Source organism: Neoarius graeffei, chromosome 7 (genome assembly GCF_027579695.1).
Source record: "Neoarius graeffei isolate fNeoGra1 chromosome 7, fNeoGra1.pri, whole genome shotgun sequence".
Lineage (NCBI taxonomy): Eukaryota > Metazoa > Chordata > Actinopteri > Siluriformes > Ariidae > Neoarius > Neoarius graeffei.
This window is the reverse complement of record NC_083575.1, coordinates 2,844,649-2,863,804: the sequence shown is the minus strand read 5'-3', so window position 1 is coordinate 2,863,804 and position 19,156 is coordinate 2,844,649. Positions and strand designations below refer to the sequence as shown.

The 19,156-nt window shown below is 43.4% G+C and overlaps 1 protein-coding gene across 6 annotated transcripts; it reads right to left on the bottom strand.

Annotated features, from left to right (window-relative positions):
• Positions 1 to 1,371: 1,371 nt before the first annotated feature.
• Positions 1,372 to 5,782, bottom strand: mycla (MYCL proto-oncogene, bHLH transcription factor a). Of its 6 annotated transcripts, none has more exons than XM_060924564.1 (4): positions 5,686 to 5,782; positions 4,988 to 5,508; positions 3,756 to 4,298; positions 1,372 to 3,190 (listed from the first exon to the last, which is right to left on the bottom strand). In XM_060924564.1, exons 3-4 carry the CDS (start codon positions 4,264 to 4,266, stop codon positions 2,628 to 2,630), a joined length of 1,074 nt encoding a protein of 357 aa, XP_060780547.1. In that variant the 5' UTR covers positions 4,267 to 4,298; positions 4,988 to 5,508; positions 5,686 to 5,782; the 3' UTR covers positions 1,372 to 2,627. The 6 variants fall into 6 exon arrangements, with proteins under 6 accessions (XP_060780547.1, XP_060780546.1, XP_060780544.1 ...); XM_060924563.1 differs by having other exon boundaries at positions 5,443 to 5,508; XM_060924561.1 differs by having other exon boundaries at positions 4,988 to 5,780.
• Between the last annotated feature and the right edge of the window lie 13,374 nt (positions 5,783 to 19,156).

Below are 19,156 nucleotides of genomic sequence, written 5' to 3'. Positions count from 1 at the left end.
TCGGATTATTTCACTCCCTGCCACTAGAGGGCAGAAGCCATGCACAGCAAATGCTATTTAAATTTTGGGGGATTTATACCACGAAAAAACCTCATTCTCTTTCTCCCTGTGTGCGTGTGTAATGCTAACTCATAACGGTCATTTTTACGCTTCCTGAAATGCTCGAAGCGCGTTCCGAATATCCACCAATCCCATACAGCGTCTGTCTGAGCTACAGCCATGCCAACCAATCACAACGCAGAGTGGGAGGATTCGAAAGATGCGGCGTTTCCCCGGCAACCAACTGTGACTGCTGTTCACGCCCTTTCCTCCATTCACACAAAGCAGCTCACTGGCTGACTAGTTACATGGAATGAATTATACAAAATGAATTCAAACAAACAAACAAACAAACAAACAAACAAACAAACAAACAAACAAGTCAGTCAGAAGACAGGACATTATAGACCTGTTAGGGCCCAAGAAAGAAGACTTAACCGTCGAGGAAATAAATGTTTATACTGGATGAAATTGTTCATTATGAGGAAATACAAATGTGTCCCTCAAAATGTATCGCAAAAAATATTGGCACCCTTAACAAATGCTAGTTGACTTCATTCTTGGGATCATCAGCTTTCTAAATTAATTATACACAACACCTCTAAAAATAATAACTCCCTCCAACAACTGTGTGTTGTGCTCTGATTAAACACCACATCGTGTGAAAATGATGTGTTATCTCGGACACACACAACTGAGTGTCACCCTGAGCTCCTTACACATGTTCAGCCATGCTTCGTCCACATCTGGAGGTGAGCAACAAGCAGAAAGTTCCTCAACATCAAAATGGATAGACTGAAGCCCCGCCTCTGGCTGTCTCCTATTGGCTGACATGTTCTCCTTCTTACATCACAACTTCATAGTTATAGTTTTTGTCCATCACTGTGTTTTCTCCATCAGCTCAGTGTCCTCACTGGAATCTAAAAGTTCCTGTGAAATGCTAAACTGGAGCCTATCGACTTCCAGTCCTTATTAGCCTTTTAACTTGATTGCAGAATTGCACATTAAAGTAGCTTTATGTAATTCAGGAAGTGCAAAATTTATACGCAACAATCTCAATATCCACTCACGTTTTCTACAACTTCAGCACAAAAAATGAGAAGCGAGATGAATTTACATACACAAGTACATTTAGAAAATGAATCTAAAGCAGAGGTGGTGGTGCGAGTGTCAAAACCCTGAGAACACACACCACCTCAGAGGAAAAGAGTGTGGTGTCACTGCTTCCTCTTTATTGTCACAGTGTAATACAGGGATATGAGAGATCTTGCACAAACTAGTGAAGTGTGCGTGGGAAAGAGAACAGGTTTAAAAAATAAAAAGCAGCCTGCATAATTTTCATTCTTTATTTCAATACAAATCTCCCTTCACACTTTGGGTGCATATTGTGTGTGTGTGTGTGTGTGTGTGTGTATAACCAGTCATGCAGGTCAGGGAAGTTAAACTGTCTGTTGTGATAAATTTCCTTCCTCATCCAACTTCCAAACACACACACACACACACACACACACACTTACTTTTAAAACTGCATTTTTTTAAGCAAAATAGAATCTGTGATGTGGAAAACACATGAATGACAAAGTATTTACACCAATGTGCAGATTTGAGTTGTCAAAAAAAAAAAAAACCTCCACTGCCCATGTGCAAATGCTACAGCAAATCACAACTGCGCGCGCACACGCACACACACACACACACCACTGAGGTAATTGAGGAAAACATGGAAAGATGCACATCATTAAACACACCACTGTATGACCAGAGAGCAGAGCTTGTTATTTCCCGTCTCTCTCTCTCTCTCTCTCTCTCACACACACACACACACACACACACACACAGGATCATTTCATTCTTATGAAGAAGAAAAACACAAACACTTCCTGCTGTTAATGTGCAAAGTTCATCTGGTGTAAAGACATGAACACCTGTCCAATTAAAAAAAAAAAAAAAAACACACACACACACAATTTCCCTAAGCCTGTGCCAAAATTCAATCCATCTCAAAATTCCTATATTTCATTCTTCAGGTCCTGAAGAGTCGCTGTGAGGAATCAGACATGGGCACGTGCCAGAGTTCAACAGTGTTTTCTTTTTTTTTTTCCTGCTCCAGTCCTGAGTAAACACGGATGACACGAGGATCCTCATGATAAAAAAAAAAAAAAAAAATCACAGCATGATACACTTTCAGCTCAGTGTGAGAAAGCACAGCATCTCAGAATTCAACACGTCTGATTTATTTCAGATGAAGTTCAGGAGTCGTTTGAGTTCGAGGAGATGAGAAGGCAATTCGATGCAGTTAGAGTTCTCAGTTTTCGGTTCCTGCAGCAGGAGTTTGTAGGTTTTATTTCTCTGGCAGTCAGTTTGTGTGAAGTGTATTGCATCACTGGATATTTAGTCGAGTTTTCCCTGCACTGATCGCAGCTCTTTTCAAGTCTCATGTTTTTGTCAGTTCTGAATTTGACTCGGACTCTTTGCATAAACCGTGTTAGTTATCTTTAACTATCTATGCTTTAGAAAAAAAGAAAAAAAAACCCTCAGCACAAATTTTTAACCCTTTATAATCGGCATAAACATGCATCTGTTTGGGTTCATGGATGTTTGAGGGTGCTGATTTTACGCAGCAGCAGCTGTCGCCTGGCTCGGAGTTTCTTCCTCTCCTGCGCTTGCAGTCTCTCTCGCGCCCGCAGCTGCAGCAGGTACTCTGTGGCGTGGGTCAGGATGGCCACCTTCGAGGTTTTCGCAGACTCCGACAGACACGGGATTTCGTTCCGGAGCATCTGAAAGCGAGATCGTAGGTCGTCCCTCCTCTTCCTCTCCAGGAAGTTCCTGCGCTGCTCGGTGGAGTCCTCGGAGTCAGAGCTGGCTGGAGAGGAGGAGGAGGACGACGACGGCGCAGATAAGAGCAAAGGGTCAATCTGAGCTCGTTTACCGAGCGGCTCTTCATCACAGTCATCATCACTGGGATGGTGGTGGTGGTGTTCGTCGTCAGATTCAGGAGACGGAGCAGCGTAGTTGTGCTGCTGCCGGTGCAGAGAGATGTGGAAGTGTTTCTTGCGTGGGCCGTGCGGGTCAGCGCTCACGGCGATGGTGATGGGTGTGCGAATGCGCTTCTTCAAACGGTTCTCCACCGTCACCACGTCAATCTCATCATCTGAAGGAGAAACAGCAAAGCACACAATTAGATACTGATACAAAGTCTTTTCATTATAAAGAATCTATAATGTTTCAGAAATCACAAATCTAACACCCACTGAGAATATAGGAAGTGAGAAGTTTAACTTGGAGTTGATTTTTAATGAGGTGGAGTTTTCAGGCCATTACAAAACCTTGCATTCAACAGATTAGAGATTTGAAAGTTCAGAGTGAAAATGGTAAACGATGACGCACTGAATCCAGATTTGGTCATCTGTCGTTGTGTACAGGTAAAATTTAGCACCTTTTAATATTTCGCCGCTCGAAGTGCTTTTGATTCAGTTTGTCAGCTGCCTACAGAGGATTTCAATTACAGGAAACGTCTTGTGTTAAAACTATGAGATTGAATGTGACATGAAGATCCTTCACGGATTCAATCATTAAACGTCAAGCATCACTTTTTATTCTCATTCCCGAGCTAACGATGCGTCTCAGAACAGGAAAACACTAAACAGGAAACTACATACGTCTTCCTCAACAAAATCCCTGCATTATCATCGCCATGCACATGCCGGAGCGCTTACCGGATGAGTCGGAGCGTGACTCGGATCCTGAGGACGCCGGGGTCTTTTTGGACTGGGACACGGGCAGGTTGAGGACAGCGGTGGGGTTCACACACCTCGTGACCTGTACGTCAGTCTGTCTCGCGGCACTCTGGATGCGTGGTGCGTTCACATGCGTGAGTTCACTCTGGTGAGTTTCTGAGCGAGGGATCGCTCTGCTGGAGTTAAACCCACCGCTCCACATGCAGTCCTTAATAACCACGGAGCTCAGGTTCCCGAACACGTCCAGAGGGTCGAGCTTCTTCAGAGGAAGCACGCCGTAATCGTCCGATGCCCACACGCTTCGCTCGGATACCTGCGGTGAGAACAACGAGCGCGCTGTAGGGAAGGTCCTGGAGGGGGACACGGGCGGCGTCGGGAGCAGCTCAAACTTCTTCCAGATATCTTCGCTGGGCGCCGTGGATGTAAAGAAGTCTTCAATTCTTCCGTCCATCTCATCATAGAAATAGTGCTGGTGGTGATCACACTCCATGTTTAATCCACACACACAGCTGGATTCACAACCTGCAGCACAACACCACAATCACCAGAGTCAGACACACACACAGACAGATGCCCAGGGAGCCGCGATGCAGTTCATTTTATTATTTCATATCACTGTGGTGAAGATCAGCACCAGCTCCTATCGTAACCATCCACTTATTATTCTTTAAAGAATGAGGAAATGCTTTTTCACTGAAAGTTCAGTTACTTAAAACACCTATAAAAGATCAAATCTAGAAAAACTGCTGTTAAAAGGTAAAAATATAAAAACCTATACATTTTAGTCTTTAAAAGATTAAAGCGAGAATGTTAATACATCAAATATAGTCAATTTGAAATTATGTTCATGAAAAAAAAACCCCCACAACTATAATATCACCGAACAGTGTATTGCGACACATTTGTTAGTTTTGACAAATAAACAAATAACTGTTGAGATTTCTCGCATGTCTTCTTGGATTAAGGAAATATTGTCATTATTTTAGGGCAGTTATTATCGAGACCTTAAAAAGTGGTGTTTATAAAACTATTATAGATCAAAACAAGAGTAGAGTAAAACAAAAACAGTTGTTTGTGAGCTGTGATAACAATCAGCACTTGTTTGCTGGCTCACTTCCTGTAAAAACGTCTGTAATGAAACGCTCAGCTGATCTGAATCACTGTCTATACAGTATCATGAAACGTTTATATGGCGATAAACATGATCGCACCGTCCACGTTTAGAGCTCTAATGCATTACAGTGGAGGCTGGTGTGAGGGTGAGCTCGCGGTGCAGCACAATGCAACGCGTGGAAAAGTCGCGTATTGCTGCTTTAATCGTAGTCCGGAACACGCGCTCGGTTCTGCCTCACACCCAATGAGAATGTCGTGCTGATGATGTGAGGAATCGAGTGGAACTGAAGCTTTGCAGAAGTTTAGAGCAGGTAAACCATAGCTCACACACACAGCGACCTTTCAGTCGGGTTTAACACTGTTTCTGCACCACAGTTCACACGCTCGCAATGCTTCCGACCAAATAAAAGTGAGATTTTCCCGCACTGCAGTGTGCTGAAGAATCAGGAAGCCCTGAGTGCAGTCAGAGTTCCTCAACACTTCCCCCAGAGTTCCTCTCCAACACGCACTCAGGCCACAGGCAGCGAGAAGGTGAAGCACTGCTCTTATTTACCGTTTCATCTGTTCAGGTCCGGGTGAAAGAGAGGAGCAGAAGAGCATGGAGCTGAAGGACCTGGAGCTGAAGGACAAAGAAAGAGAACAATTGAACTTCCGGAACAAAGGAGGGAAAAAATCTCCAACGGCAAGAAGAAGAAACACTCCACACTCCTGGGTCTGGGTTTTATAAACCCAAACTGAAACAGAAACCAGACGGAAGAAGAAAAAAAAAAACAGAATTAAAAGAAATAATAATGACCGTCTATTTCCAGCTGCTGAGCAGATGCAGCGCGAGACCGGAGCTGGAAGCCACACCCGCGCGCCACTTTCGCGCCACAGCTGCGCCTTTGTGTAGCCTTTCCTCCCTCTAACCACGCCCCTTTTCCACACATAACCCCGCCTTTCTATTTCCATAACTCCCAGCTTTAGCCTTTTTCCTGCGTCATTACTCAACATGTTGTGGTAAACTCGAGCTGAAATGCTGTGAAAAGTTAACCAGCTACCAAAAACACTTCATGTTGAACGTCAAAGTCACAAAAACACACAAAAAAATCCCATGTTGTTTCATCTGTTCCCACAGGACTGTCCTGGCTAAGACCACGCCCCCTCGCGAACACGTCACACGAGCCGTTTAAATAGAACAATGCCTTCACTTTCAGCTTATTATTATTATTATTTACTCTTTTTTTATAGTTTCAGTCGAATAAAAGAATAAAATTTGTGCTGTGAATCAGTTCTAGAGTTTATTTTCAACTTCATAGTGAGCATCCTGAACACCTCACACATCATTCCAGCCAGGATCATGGCACCGGTCACCTGAGGGGAGAAAAAGAAAAGTCCTGTATTCATATACATTTCTAAATAAAATATTTACATCAATGCATAAACTTAAGGGTGTAGTGGTTATCACTGTCGCCTCACAGCAAGAAGGTTCCAGGTTCGAACCTCGCGGCCAACAGGGCCTTTCTGTGCGGAGTTTGCATGTTCTCTCCCCGTGTCTGCGTGGGTTTCCTCCGGGTGCTCCGGTTTCCCCCACAGTCCAAAGACACGCAGATTCGGTACAATGGGGTCACTGTAATTGGCGCAAGCTGTAGTTGTTTCCCAGCCATAATGTATGTACATATACATATCTTGCTATGGCAAAGCTAATAAATTAAATCTAAATCAATACACTTACAGTCTGTTCACTCCTGAGATGAGCAGCAGAAACATGGAATGAACATTTCGACATGAAAGACAACATGATCTGAAACATTTCAGTCAAATTCACATCAAAATAGAAACACATACTTCATTTATACAGATAAGTGTGAAGATCTGTGTCATAAACATCACCTCATTCAGGAAAAGTCCTTTACTGAGTAAAAATACAGAGTAATTTACAGTACAGCTTAATAAACCATGACACTCACATTGGGACTGGAGCCTTTCTCAGAAATATCATATCATGATCCTCAAAGACATTTTTCTCCAAATACAATCTGCATAACGAGCTCTAGGTTTGCGAACAGACAGACAGTGAAATGGTCGTTTTGCATTTTGAAGAAACTTGTGGAAAATTAAGATAGACTTTAATTCTGAACAAAACTAACTGACTCACTACTAATACAGCTCAGTGTTATAAAATATACAATGAAAAGATACGTCAGAAAAGTGTGTAGTGACATCATTTATAATGGGATCAATATTATATCATCAGATATCATTCACATCATGAACTCAATCCTTTCTGTTTTAAGATCTCATCTCATCTCATCTCATTATCTCTAGCCGCTTTATCCTTCTACAGGGTCGCAGGCAAGCTGGAGCCTATCCCAGCTGACTACAGGCGAAAGGCGGGGTACACCCTGGACAAGTCGCCAGGTCATCACAGGGCTGACACAGACACAGACAACCATTCACACTCACATTCACACCTACGCTCAATTTAGAGTCACCAGTTAACCTAACCTGCATGTCTTTGGACTGTGGGGGAAACCGGAGCACCCGGAGGAAACCCACGCGGACACGGGGAGAACATGCAAACTCCGCACAGAAAGGCCCTCGCCGGCCATGGGGCTCGAACCCAGGACCTTCTAGCGACAGCGCTAACCACTACACCACCGTGCCGCCCTGTTTTAAGATGTTCAATTTATTTAATTTTAATAAATGTATTATATAGACAATATTACACAGTTGCACAAAGATATGAAGTTTATCTTCAAGTGGTGAATGTAGATATTTTCTACATGAGAAGATAAACTTCATATCTTCATGCCACAGTGTGATGTTCTTTATATTATTTGGACACATCCACAAAAAATACGCAAGTGAATCAAAAGAATTTTAATTTTGAACCGGTTCTCCATTTTGACAACACGCATCAGCAGGAAAACACTGGGAGTGACGTCATCGGAGTGAAATATTGGGAATTATTATACATACAGAACAGTTTTTCCATGGAATAAAAACATGTGTTCTATTCCCTTCTAGTGGGTTTATTGATGGCATGCAATACTGTTACCATATCGCTTATCATCCGTGTATTCTCCCAATGGAGAATGAGCGTGCAATATTATTATAATATTGTTATAATATTGTTATAATATTGCATGTTGTTAAGACAACACGACATCACACGTCAGAGTTCATCCAAAGATCCAATGACAAAACTTTTCTGCCGCGCACGTGCACAATCATTTCTTTGTCGGCCGGGAAAGATAGAAGACGAAGCTAATCCAGTGCGACTGCTAGGTTTAAGCACTTAATAAATAAACTGAAAACTGAAACTAAAGATGCGCTGAACACATGAAAGGCTACCAAAACTTCATTATATATTTTTCACACATATTTACAAGAGAAAAAATATACCAACAGACATCGAAAAACTGGAAAAGAGACACGCTGGAGATGTAAAACTTCCATGCAGCGAATGACTGACAATTTTTAAACAAACATGGCCATGAGCTTTGCTTCATTAAAAGCGGAAGATTTTGAGAGAATTTTGGCTGCCAGGTCGATCTGTTGTGTTGATCTATCAATGTTGATTTTAAAAGTAACTAAGTAAAATTACACAGGGAAAATAATAATAATAATAATAATAATAATATTCAGCTTGACTGCACTAGCATTGGCTTTCGCTAACAGTACACTGGCTAGAAGGTAACTGGACTGCCGCGCTAACAGCACCAAGTCGCGGGTAAGCTAGTGTTGGCTTTTGAGAATGCTGATATGAAGAGAGTGTGTATGTATAATAATAATAATAATAATAATAATAATAACAACAACATTTTCTGTCTTTTTGTCGTGGTCTATTAGATATATTCCATTCAGCTACTCGTCTTTGACTCGTTCAGTATCATGCTCGCTGAATGGAATATATCTAATAGACCACGAAAAAAAGCCAGCCAATATTATTTAAATGTCACTCAGATCCACAACATATTTCGTCTGAAAAATGTGAGTTTTTCAACAGGAGAAGATAAACTTCATATTTTCAAGCCAAAGTGTGAGTTTCTTTTTATTATATTGACACATTCACAAACAAAAAGTCCCCGAATTTACCAAAACAATTCATCGATTTCTTCACGAGTGACAGATAGAGATTTATATCCCGGTTTTGGTTCTCCACGTCCCGGATGGAGCTCGGATGAAAAATACCAGTGGTGTATTTCACACTAAAACACTCGTGTCTGTGTAATAAAATACTGTCCTTATCTGAGACGTCAGTCAGTAAATCAGAAATCTGCAGCTTGTGTTTGTGAACAGTGATAATTGGAACGCTTGACCAGGTTTAGGTCTGTGTGTGTGTTCAGTCCTGATCTTCTTCCTTCAGTGTTCTGCTCTGACTGCTCCAGCCATCAGTGTTTCTCAGGAAGGATTACAGTCGTGGTTTCCCGTTTCCTTCTACTGGATTATTATAGAGGTTTCTCCTCTCAACCATTCACACACATAGACAATTTAGAGCAGCTAGTTAACCTTACCGCATGTCTTTGGGGGAAACCAGAGCACCCGGAGGAAACTCACACAGAAAGGCTCCCGTCGGCCACTGGGCTTGAACCCAGAACTTTCTTGCTGTGAGGCGACAGTGCTAACCACTACACCATCATGCCGCCTCAGTCCTGATACACAGATAATAAAAATATCTCCTGAGTAATGAAGTGTGTGTGACGTGACGATGCCCTGAAACTCCTTTTCACCTCCACAGTCGTGAACAGGAACATCAACGAGGATCAACTGCAGCTCTTCTCATCTACTAGTGTGAAACAGACTAAAATCACGGAAAACACACACACACACACACACACACACACACACACACACACACACACACACACACACACACACACACTTCATGTTCTTTGTTATGCATGATTGGTTAAAGACTCTGCTGTTACATTCTGTTTAAAGTCTATTGTTCTATAAAACCCAAATTTAACTCTCTCTCTCTCTCTCTCTCTCTCTCGGTTTCTCTCTCTCTGTTTCTCTCTCTCTCTCTGTTTCTCTCTCTCTCGGTTTCTCTCTCTCTGTCAGATAACAGGAAGAGTAATAATAATCAGATAATCAGATAACAGGAAGAGTCCACAGTGTCCACACTTTGGTAGCTGTACTACAAATTGTGTATATGATTTGATTTAATTATATTTTTAATTTTTTTTAAATGAAGCATTGCCATTTTTTAACTGTCAATAAAATAGGTTGTAAGTAATTCACTTATTTTATCAACTGAGCCCAGGAGTCATGCTGATCAAGGCTGAATTGTTTTATTTCTTGAGTGAATCATGTCGTGTATTTCTTGCTTTCTCTCCAGGACTTTTGTTGATAATGACACACCCTGGCTTTGGGACTTGTTCCTGGTAACAGTATGGATGGTCCTTTTCGTCTTCGGTCCAGAGCACACGGTGTCCGTTTCTTCCAAAAAAGACCTGGAGCACTGATTGGTCTGACTACAATACACATTCCCACTGTGTGATGGTCCATCCCAGACATTTCTGAGCCCAGAGTCGACGGCGCGTCTGGACACCGTTAACATCCTTTTTGCACAGTAAAGTTTTAACTGGTGTTTATGGATGTAACTTCATATTGTAGGTTGCCAACGGTGTGTGTGTGTGTGTGTGTGTTCAGATTAGGCTTGTGCTTTTGCCCTTTACACACAGAAATTCCTTCAGATTCCTTGAATCATTTAATGTTATCCACTTTAGAGGGTGAAATATCCAAGTTGTTTTCCATAATCTGAATATTCTCTACAGAATAAAAACTACGAGTTTACAGTTTATCATTTCTAAAGTGTTTTTTTTTAATTGAAGATGGAGATAAACGATATGGCCAAAACATCATACCACTATTGAGGTATTTCACCCACGTGACCAAGTCATGTGATGCTGCCATTTTGGACGTCACGGCTCGAATCAGTTTGAATGCGAGGAAGGCGACAAACGAAAAACATAAAAGAAAAAGGAGCGAGATGCAGAAAACACCTTCACTATCCAGCGACGTAGGGCATTTACAGGGCGAGCAGAGGGAGAGGTATTTGCAAAAATTGAGGTTAGCAGGCTTAGAGAACGACGTTTACCTGCTTCCACCAGGATTGTTCACTGACGTACGGAAGTACACGAAGCCCTCGTCTTTACCTGACTTCGGCCCACATGATCTGTATAACTATGTCGTTAAAAACCCATCGCCATACACAGGTATTGATCTGAAAGTGTATAAGAGTTTGGATGCCTACAAATATTTTGCGTCAGGCTGGGTAACATGCCTACATCAGTGGGTCGTCCCTGGAGCCGGTGGTCGCCATCTTATTACAGCTAAGGTTTGTTCACATTTTCATTTACTTTCGGTCCTCAGGATAAACAAAATGTTATTAAATGTCATTGAAATAACTTCTTAGTCTGTTGAGACATGGCCCGTTATAAATTTGCTGTTACCAGGCAATGACCAAGAACTGTATTATTAGGGTCGGTGTAGTTGTAGCAGTGCACTAGCAGCTAGCTGTTAGCACTAGCTAATGTCAACAACAGTAGCTGGTATGTTACTATAGCAATGTTTACGTTCAGTCATTTGGATGACTGTTAAAACCTTTCAGTCTCAAGTTTTTCCTTTACTGGATTTACTAGTTTACTGAGCTAGCGCGTTTGGGCAAGCTGGTAGCTAGCGCGCGCTAGCTCCCCGGCGGCCGGCGCGCGCTAGCTCCCCGGTGGCCGGCGCGTGCTAGCTCAGTAAACTAGTAAATCCAGTAAAGGAAAAACTTGAGACTGAAAGGTTTTAACAGTCATCCAAATGACTGAACGTAAACATTGCTACAGTAACATACTAGCTACTGTTGTTGACATTAGCTAGCTTGACATTCAAAATGGCGGACACCGGGGCGTCATGTGACCCTGTGACGTCAGGTGAAATACCTCAATAGAGGGCTGCCGCGTGACGTCACCGTACCGCATGATTTTGTTAGGGCGCCATATTGGAAGACCAAGTACATACATACATACATACTCACAATACAAAACAAACTATGAGTGAGAGTGAAGTGATATTACAGCTGTTGTGAAGTGACACGATGGCTGATAATTCTGGTTATGTGAGTACATTACCAGCTGCAGAAAGGGCACGGTATGTGGAGAAACTGGCTGTGATAGATGGGTTTGACCCATATGATAAGACTCGGGGCGAGGGAGAATGAAAACATAAGGAGGACCTGACTACTTATCTGTTTTTATTTATATATCTTTGAATTATTTGGACATGGGGGGAAAAACTATATTTAAAATCCAAAGAGGGATGGAGGGAGGAAAATTAAAACAAAAGAAAGAAATGAAATATATAACATAAATGTGATAAAATTAAGGATGTTTTTATTCAGTAAACATTTAAAAAAATGTTCTACAACACTCTAGCCTAGTGACTTACCAGTAACAAAATGGTCTGAACATATTCTGTACTGCTGTAGATTTGAAGTATTCAGACCTGCTCTGCATAAAGCAGCTAAATCCTCTCGCTGTCTCCTGGCAGAAAGCTCCTTGGTTTGCTCCCCTTGTGTCTCAATCACAGCTGGTATTCTGAAGAAAGACTTCTTTTCACCTTTCCCATCAGCTTTGTTAGAACACCCTAACACGGCACAAAAGTTTACCATTGTAGATTTTTGATGAATCAAGTGCCCCGTGGGTTCAAATATCACGCGCTGCCATTATTTCCCCCTAATCACGAGTTTATTGGTCTTCCAATATGGCGCAGGGTTTGTTTACTTCCGGTCAGGGCCGGCCCAAGCCTTTAAGGGGCCCTAAGCAGAATTTGATTTGGGGGCCCCCCACACCACCAAAACTACACTGCTAGCTGCCTTATTATTTCTTCAGCTACACAGTTAATAATCAGTCACTAATGCAGCTTATTAACTCATTTTGAATGGTTTTCCCTAAGTATGTTGTATGTTGTGCTCCACTGTCAATTCGTCGAACATGGTCTTTTAAAACCATGTCAAATTTTGCCATGAGTTCAACTTCCTTCAGGAAGCTTCCATTATTTTCATGATGCAATGTATCTACTGAGCCCCTGAGTGCAAGATTCCTTTCCGCCAGAGACTGAATAATAGAAATTAAACAGGTAATAACCTCTCTCCAACGGTTTGTCTCTCCCTCTAATGGCCCTTTTCCACTACCCTTTTTCAGCTCACTTCAGCTCACTTCAGCCCGACACGGCTCGCGTTTCGACTACCTCAGAGCAGCACGACTCAGCTCGGTTCAGCCCTACTCAGCACCCAAAACTCGCACGGTTTTGGAGTAGGGCTGAAGCGAGCCAAACCGAGCCGAGCGGGGCTAGGGGCGTGAGGAGACACTCCCCTGTGCACTGATTGGTGAGGAGGAGTGTCCTCACATGCCCACACATGCCCCGCGAGCACGTTGGGATCTGTAAACACCGTAAACCCGGAAGAAGAATAATTACGAATTACGAGAATTTCTGAAGCCTTATGCGCCTCGCCTCATCTATACGCGCTTGCCAGTATCTGTTGGCGTTGTCGGTGACAACAAGCCACAGCACCAAGACCAGCAACACTAACGACTCCATGTCCTCCATGTTTATTGTTTACTATCCGGGTCGTGAGACTACCGCTTAAAAGATCACTGATGTCACTGTTTGCTCCGCCTAACGACATCACGTGACGTCCACCCACTTTCGCTAACTCCACCCAATGTGTCCACCCACTTCCAGCCAGCACGGTTCAGCGCGGTTGTAGTCGAAATGCAACTCCAACAGCCCCGCTCAGCTCGACTCAGCCCAACTCAGCACCGCACGGCTCAGCCCAACTCAGCACGGCACGGCTCAGCCCTACTCAGCACGGCACGGCTCAGCCCAACTCAGCACCGCACGGCTCAGCCCTACTCAGCCGCGTTGGTGTGGAAAAGCGGCATAAGAGGGCCATCTCTGTTGCATCAATAGTCTTCCCCTTGGAAAGACACAGAGAAAATTCCTTCCACTTCACCATATTATTAGAATGCTCTGTACTATTCTCATGTTGTTTAAGTAGAACACCTACATTTACCCAGTCACACAGTCCCTCTGTTGCTAGCTTTGTAGACTTTTTTGAGAACAATTTACAACAGAAGCAGTACACTGCATCAGTTTTCTTTGAGTACATAAGCCAACTTCGTTTAATTTTTTCCCCATTGACAACACTTGTCCTTTTTCCTGTCATCATCAGTGCTTTGACTAACTGTCTGTAGGTGTAGTGATAGTGGAAACTTCGCCCACCAGGCTTCTTTGGGTAGGTGAAGCTTTCACTCACAAGCAGTGGTCCTCTGCTGACCAGATCTGTCCTCTCCAAGTCTGACAGCACAGGAGACCATTCCGCTGGGTCAACTGGAGGTGATGTTGTTGCATGTTGGAAACAGGAAGTTTGTGAGGATGAAGCAGACAAACCTATGTGGAAATTATTAATTACAATTACAGTTTATCCCAGAATATGTTAAAGTAAACAACATACAAAGGCTGTCCTGTTAAACCAACCTGGTACGGCTGATGTTGCAGTGAGTGGATTAGGCAATGCTGTTGCTTGTGACTGACCCTCAATTCCAGATTTTGGTGACTGCTCAGTTTCGAATGCTGACTGCTCCTGGCTTTCATGTGCTGATGAATGCTCCTCAATTTCAGGCATTTGAATCTGTCCCTCACTCTCAGGTGCTGGTGGATCTACAGAGGATGAACCTGAGGCTAATAAATAAATAAATAAATAAATAAATAAATAAATATTGCATTAAAAAATAAAATAAAAACAGGCCAAATGTGTAAAATGTGTCATGTCATTCAAAATAAATATTCAACTTTGTTTCAACAACAACATTATTTTGAAATAAAAGTGTGATTAACTCATGATTTGGTAGTAACATATTATGACTCACTTGGAGCACTTTCATCAAAGGAGCAGGAGGCGGAGGTACCCGGATCTGCCTGGGCAGATGTGGTTGATTGTGTCCCAAAAAACCTCAGCAGGGCTCCTGCAAAATAATGGTACACCAGTACATCATTAATAAATTATTTTAATTTAATTAATTTAGTATATTTACTTATATTCAAGAGCATACAATTACTCATGCTTAAGAGTAGGCAGACATATCTGGCGATGACTTTTGCCTACATTGTGTAACAGGATTTAATTACTATGCATTTCATACATGCAGGCCTACACACAATATCAATAACAGTGAACTCACATTTTAAAATCTTTCTAACAGAATCCAAGCCAACATTGGTGAGGCAGAATTATGTATTGCACTGTCGTCCAGCAGAGGGCAGTACCAGTTAATGGCAATAGACTATCGTGCAGGCAGAAAGGCTAATAATAACAGCTATTGACAGATTGTTAAACTCACACTAGCGATCTGACAGCAATTATCAAGAACTTGCACTCACCTTATTGAACACACTACTGCGCCAATCTTAATAAATTGGTATGACTTTGTCCACTTGAGCTAATATCGGTCATGACATTTAGGTTGGAGTTTGTAAGTAAAGCGACGGCTCTCAGCTTAGAACTAAAGATGATATCCGAGGCTACATTTTGTTGTGTTGGGTAGCATAACGTTAGCTACTATGACAGACATTCTGTTAGCTAATCCAGCCAACCTGGCCAGAACATAGACTGTCCTTAATGACACAAAAATAGTAACATTGGACATTCAAATTTACCTTTTTCTTGCTGCTTTTTTCTTCCTCTTGTCTCTTCCTCTTCTCTGCCCCAGATGGATATTTCTTTTTTGAGACATGGCTTAGCCATCTAGTCCAGGGGTCCCCAACCTTTTCAGCACTAGGGACCGGTTTGGTTCAGCATTGTTTTGCTGCGGCCCGGTGTGTGTGTGGGGGGGCGTGGTCTCACACGCGCGAGCTGGGGGGCGGGGTGTCTACGTTTAGCAGACACTGGGAGAATGCATTTAGCTGACGCTTTTACAAATTAGAATAATTGATTATTTGAATTGGAGGACAATTTTGGTGATCGTTTTGGTTCCATATCTGGTGCTGTGCATGCGTTAAAAGTAGCGAACTTCAGCTATGAACAGTAAGTAAAACTGAATCAGGAACATAAACTTGAACGACAAAATTGAACTAGGAACATGAAAACAACATGCACAACATAATAGGAATAGGTGCTGAAACAAATTAAAGGCCTAATTTTATTATGGCATAAGCCGATTAAATTTTAATGTGAGCCCTGTGCTTGTTTCCCTGCAGCTAGAATGTCCCATCTGGGGGTGATGTTGGACAGTGACACTCTTAATGTATTTGAAATATCCAGTCGGTTTCTCAGTTTTGTTTTGGTCACTGTCATTGCGGAAAACCCGGCCTCGCAAAGATAAGTAGTTGGGAAGGGCAGCAACGTTTTGAGCGCTTTTACGGCTATTTCCGGATATTCCCGTTTGGCGTTTACCCAGAACGCAGGCAGAGAGTTTGTTTGGTCAAATTTAGTCTTAAGACCACCGTCATTTGCCAGCTCGATCAGCTGCGCTTCCTCCTGAACGGACAGGTGGTCAGGAATTCTTGCAAATGGATTGCGGATCCATTCATTCTTATCACGCGGATCTCGGGAGGCTGGGAAGTAGCCGTCGAATTCTTTAGACAGCCCAACGAGATGGTCACGAACCAACTGTGATAGAGCTGGCGCTGGCTCCGTTTCCCCCAATAGCCCCACTAATAAATGAAACATGTCAAATACACCCTTGTCTACGCGACGCCCCCACTGATCCAGCTTTGCTTTAAATGCAGCGACTTTGTCTGCTACTTTAAAGACAGTCGTCATTCTCCCCTGAAGTGTCAGGTTGAGCTCATTAAGCAAAGCAAAAATGTCACAGAGGTAGGCGAGTTTTGACACCCAGTGTTCATCACTGAAATGCGCAGCCAGATCAGACTGTTTTCCTGCCAGAAATGCCTGCAGAGGCTCTCTCAACTCGAACACTCTGGCCAGTGACTTCCCCCTCGACAGCCACCTGACCTCTGCGTGCAAGAGAAGGCGTTTGTGCTCTGCATTCATTTCTTCGCAGAGCTGCTCAAACAACCGGGTGTTGAGTGCGTGTGCTTTGATGAAGTTGACCATTTTAACGACATCGTTCAATACAGCATTCAACTCCGGTGACAATTTACGGCTGGCCAGCATTTCTCTGTGAATGACAGTGTGTGTGTTCGCAGTCAGGTGCAACCTCGCTCAGCCTCGCAGTGAAACCAGACAGCCGCCCAGTCATCGCCGCAGCCCCATCAGTAGGCTACATACACCGATGCAGAAGGACCAGTCTAATTTCCCTGACACGTAACCATCCAACGCCCGAAACAACTCTGCACCTGTGGTGTTTGTTGGAAGGGAGAGCACACACAACAGATCCTCCTCAACATCCTCCTCAAAAATGTACCGCATGAAAACGAGAAGTATTGCCCTGTTTTCCACATCAGTGGAATCGTCTACCTGAATTGCAAACCACGGCGACCCTTTTAGCCTCTGCAACAACTGCGCCTCAATATCCTCCGCTATATCATTAATGCGCCTCTGCACAGTACTGGCAGAAAGAGGTACCGAGCCTATCTTTTTGGCTGCTGCCTCCCCAAGCACTTCGTCGCACATGTCTTGGGCAGAAGGCAGAATTAGCTCTTCTCCAATAGTGAATGGTTTCTTTGACTTAGCTATTTGACACGCCACTCTGTACGAGGCTCTTAGCAAAGCCACGTTCACAGAAGTAGTTGTCTTTAGCATGAGTTTTTGTGAATCTTGCTCTTGCTTTTTGCGCTCAAAGAATTCAAGAGGTTTATTTTTAAGTGTGGGGTGTTTAGTTTCAAGGTGTCGAATGAGCTTTGATGGCTTCATAGACTCATTCGACAGCTTGTCCCCGCACACCACACACAACGGATTAGGAGCATGCGAGTCACCGGTCTGTGTAAAGCCGAATTTTAGGTAGGAATCATCATATCTCCTGTTGAAAGATCTCTTCTTTTTCTTTGGGTTGCTTCCGGGATCATTATTGTCATCGATGCTGGACCTCTTTTCACCCTTACCCAAACCAAAGAAACTTTCTAAGGACGTTTGCTGCTTCTTGCTCATTGTAGCTAATATACACTGTCGCTGACCGTGAGAACTGAGCTGATCTGAGGCAGCGCTGTGGGAAAATAGCCTACGTGTTGAGGGCGGGTCAGACAGTCATCATGATTGAAAAAAATAAAATGTGCTATCGGCCTCCGAATGCAATAGGCTATGCAGCGTCCACGCATACTTATCTAACGTGAAATGAACCCATGTTTTATTTACACCTCTCTCTCTCTCTCTTTTATATATAAAAAAATCCCCCCCTTTTTTTGGCATTTCCCCCCAATGTCACGACCAGGTTCGGAATGTCTCGGTCCGCGGACTGGTGGTTGCGGACCGCTGATCTAGTCCACCTATCTTCCGAAGTGAATAACTCCTGTCACGTCACGTGTGTCTGGTTGTGCAGGAGCGCAGTGGCAGCAACCAGCAGCAAGGATTAGTTAACCTAATGTACCAACTATGAAAATGATACAAAAAACGTTATTTTGTGTCTTATTTTTGTGTCTTTTGTTTCTGCTATATCATGTCACTGATATTACGTTTTTTTAATTAAAAATATTTTCGCGGGCGGCACAGTGGTGTAGTGGTTAGCGCTGTCGCCTCATAGCAAGAAGGTCCGGGTTCGAGCCCCGGGGCCGGCGAGGGCCTTTCTGTGTGGAGTTTGCATGTTCTCCCCGTGTCCGCGTGGGTTTCCTCCGGGTGCTCCGGTTTCCCCCACAGTCCAAAGACATGCAGGTTAGGTTAACTGGTGACTCTAAATTGAGCGTAGGTGTGAATGTGAGTGTGAACGGTTGTCTGTGTCTATGTGTCAGCCCTGTGATGACCTGGCGACTTGTCCAGGGTGAACCCCGCCTTTCACCCGTAGTCAGCTGGGATAGGCTCCAGCTCGCCTGCGACCCTGTAGAACATGATAAAGCGGCTACAGATAATGAGATGAGATGAGATGAATATTTTCGCAGGTGGGCATTCCAACTGCTCTTGGGGGCCCCCTGGTGGTGTGTGGGGCCCTAAGCGGGTGCTTAATTTGCTTATGCCTTGGGCCGGCTGTGACCGTGCCGCCCATTTTTGATAATCTTATAAATAAATCTTATAAAAAAAAAGATCAATGTTGACAAAAAAATTCTACTATGTTTGTTGTTGTTGTGAACGAGCGAGTCGCCAGAGGTCTGTAACCGGGGTCCGTAACTGAGGTCCATACCGT

Coding starts and splice junctions, on each gene's coding strand:
- mycla (XM_060924564.1), bottom strand. CDS start 4,266: ATGGAGTGTGATCACCACCAGCACTATTTCTATGATGAGATGGACGGA. Junction 3,191..3,755: donor GTCACGCTCCGACTCATCCG/GTAAGCGCTCCG, acceptor TTTCTCCTTCAG/ATGATGAGATTGACGTGGTG.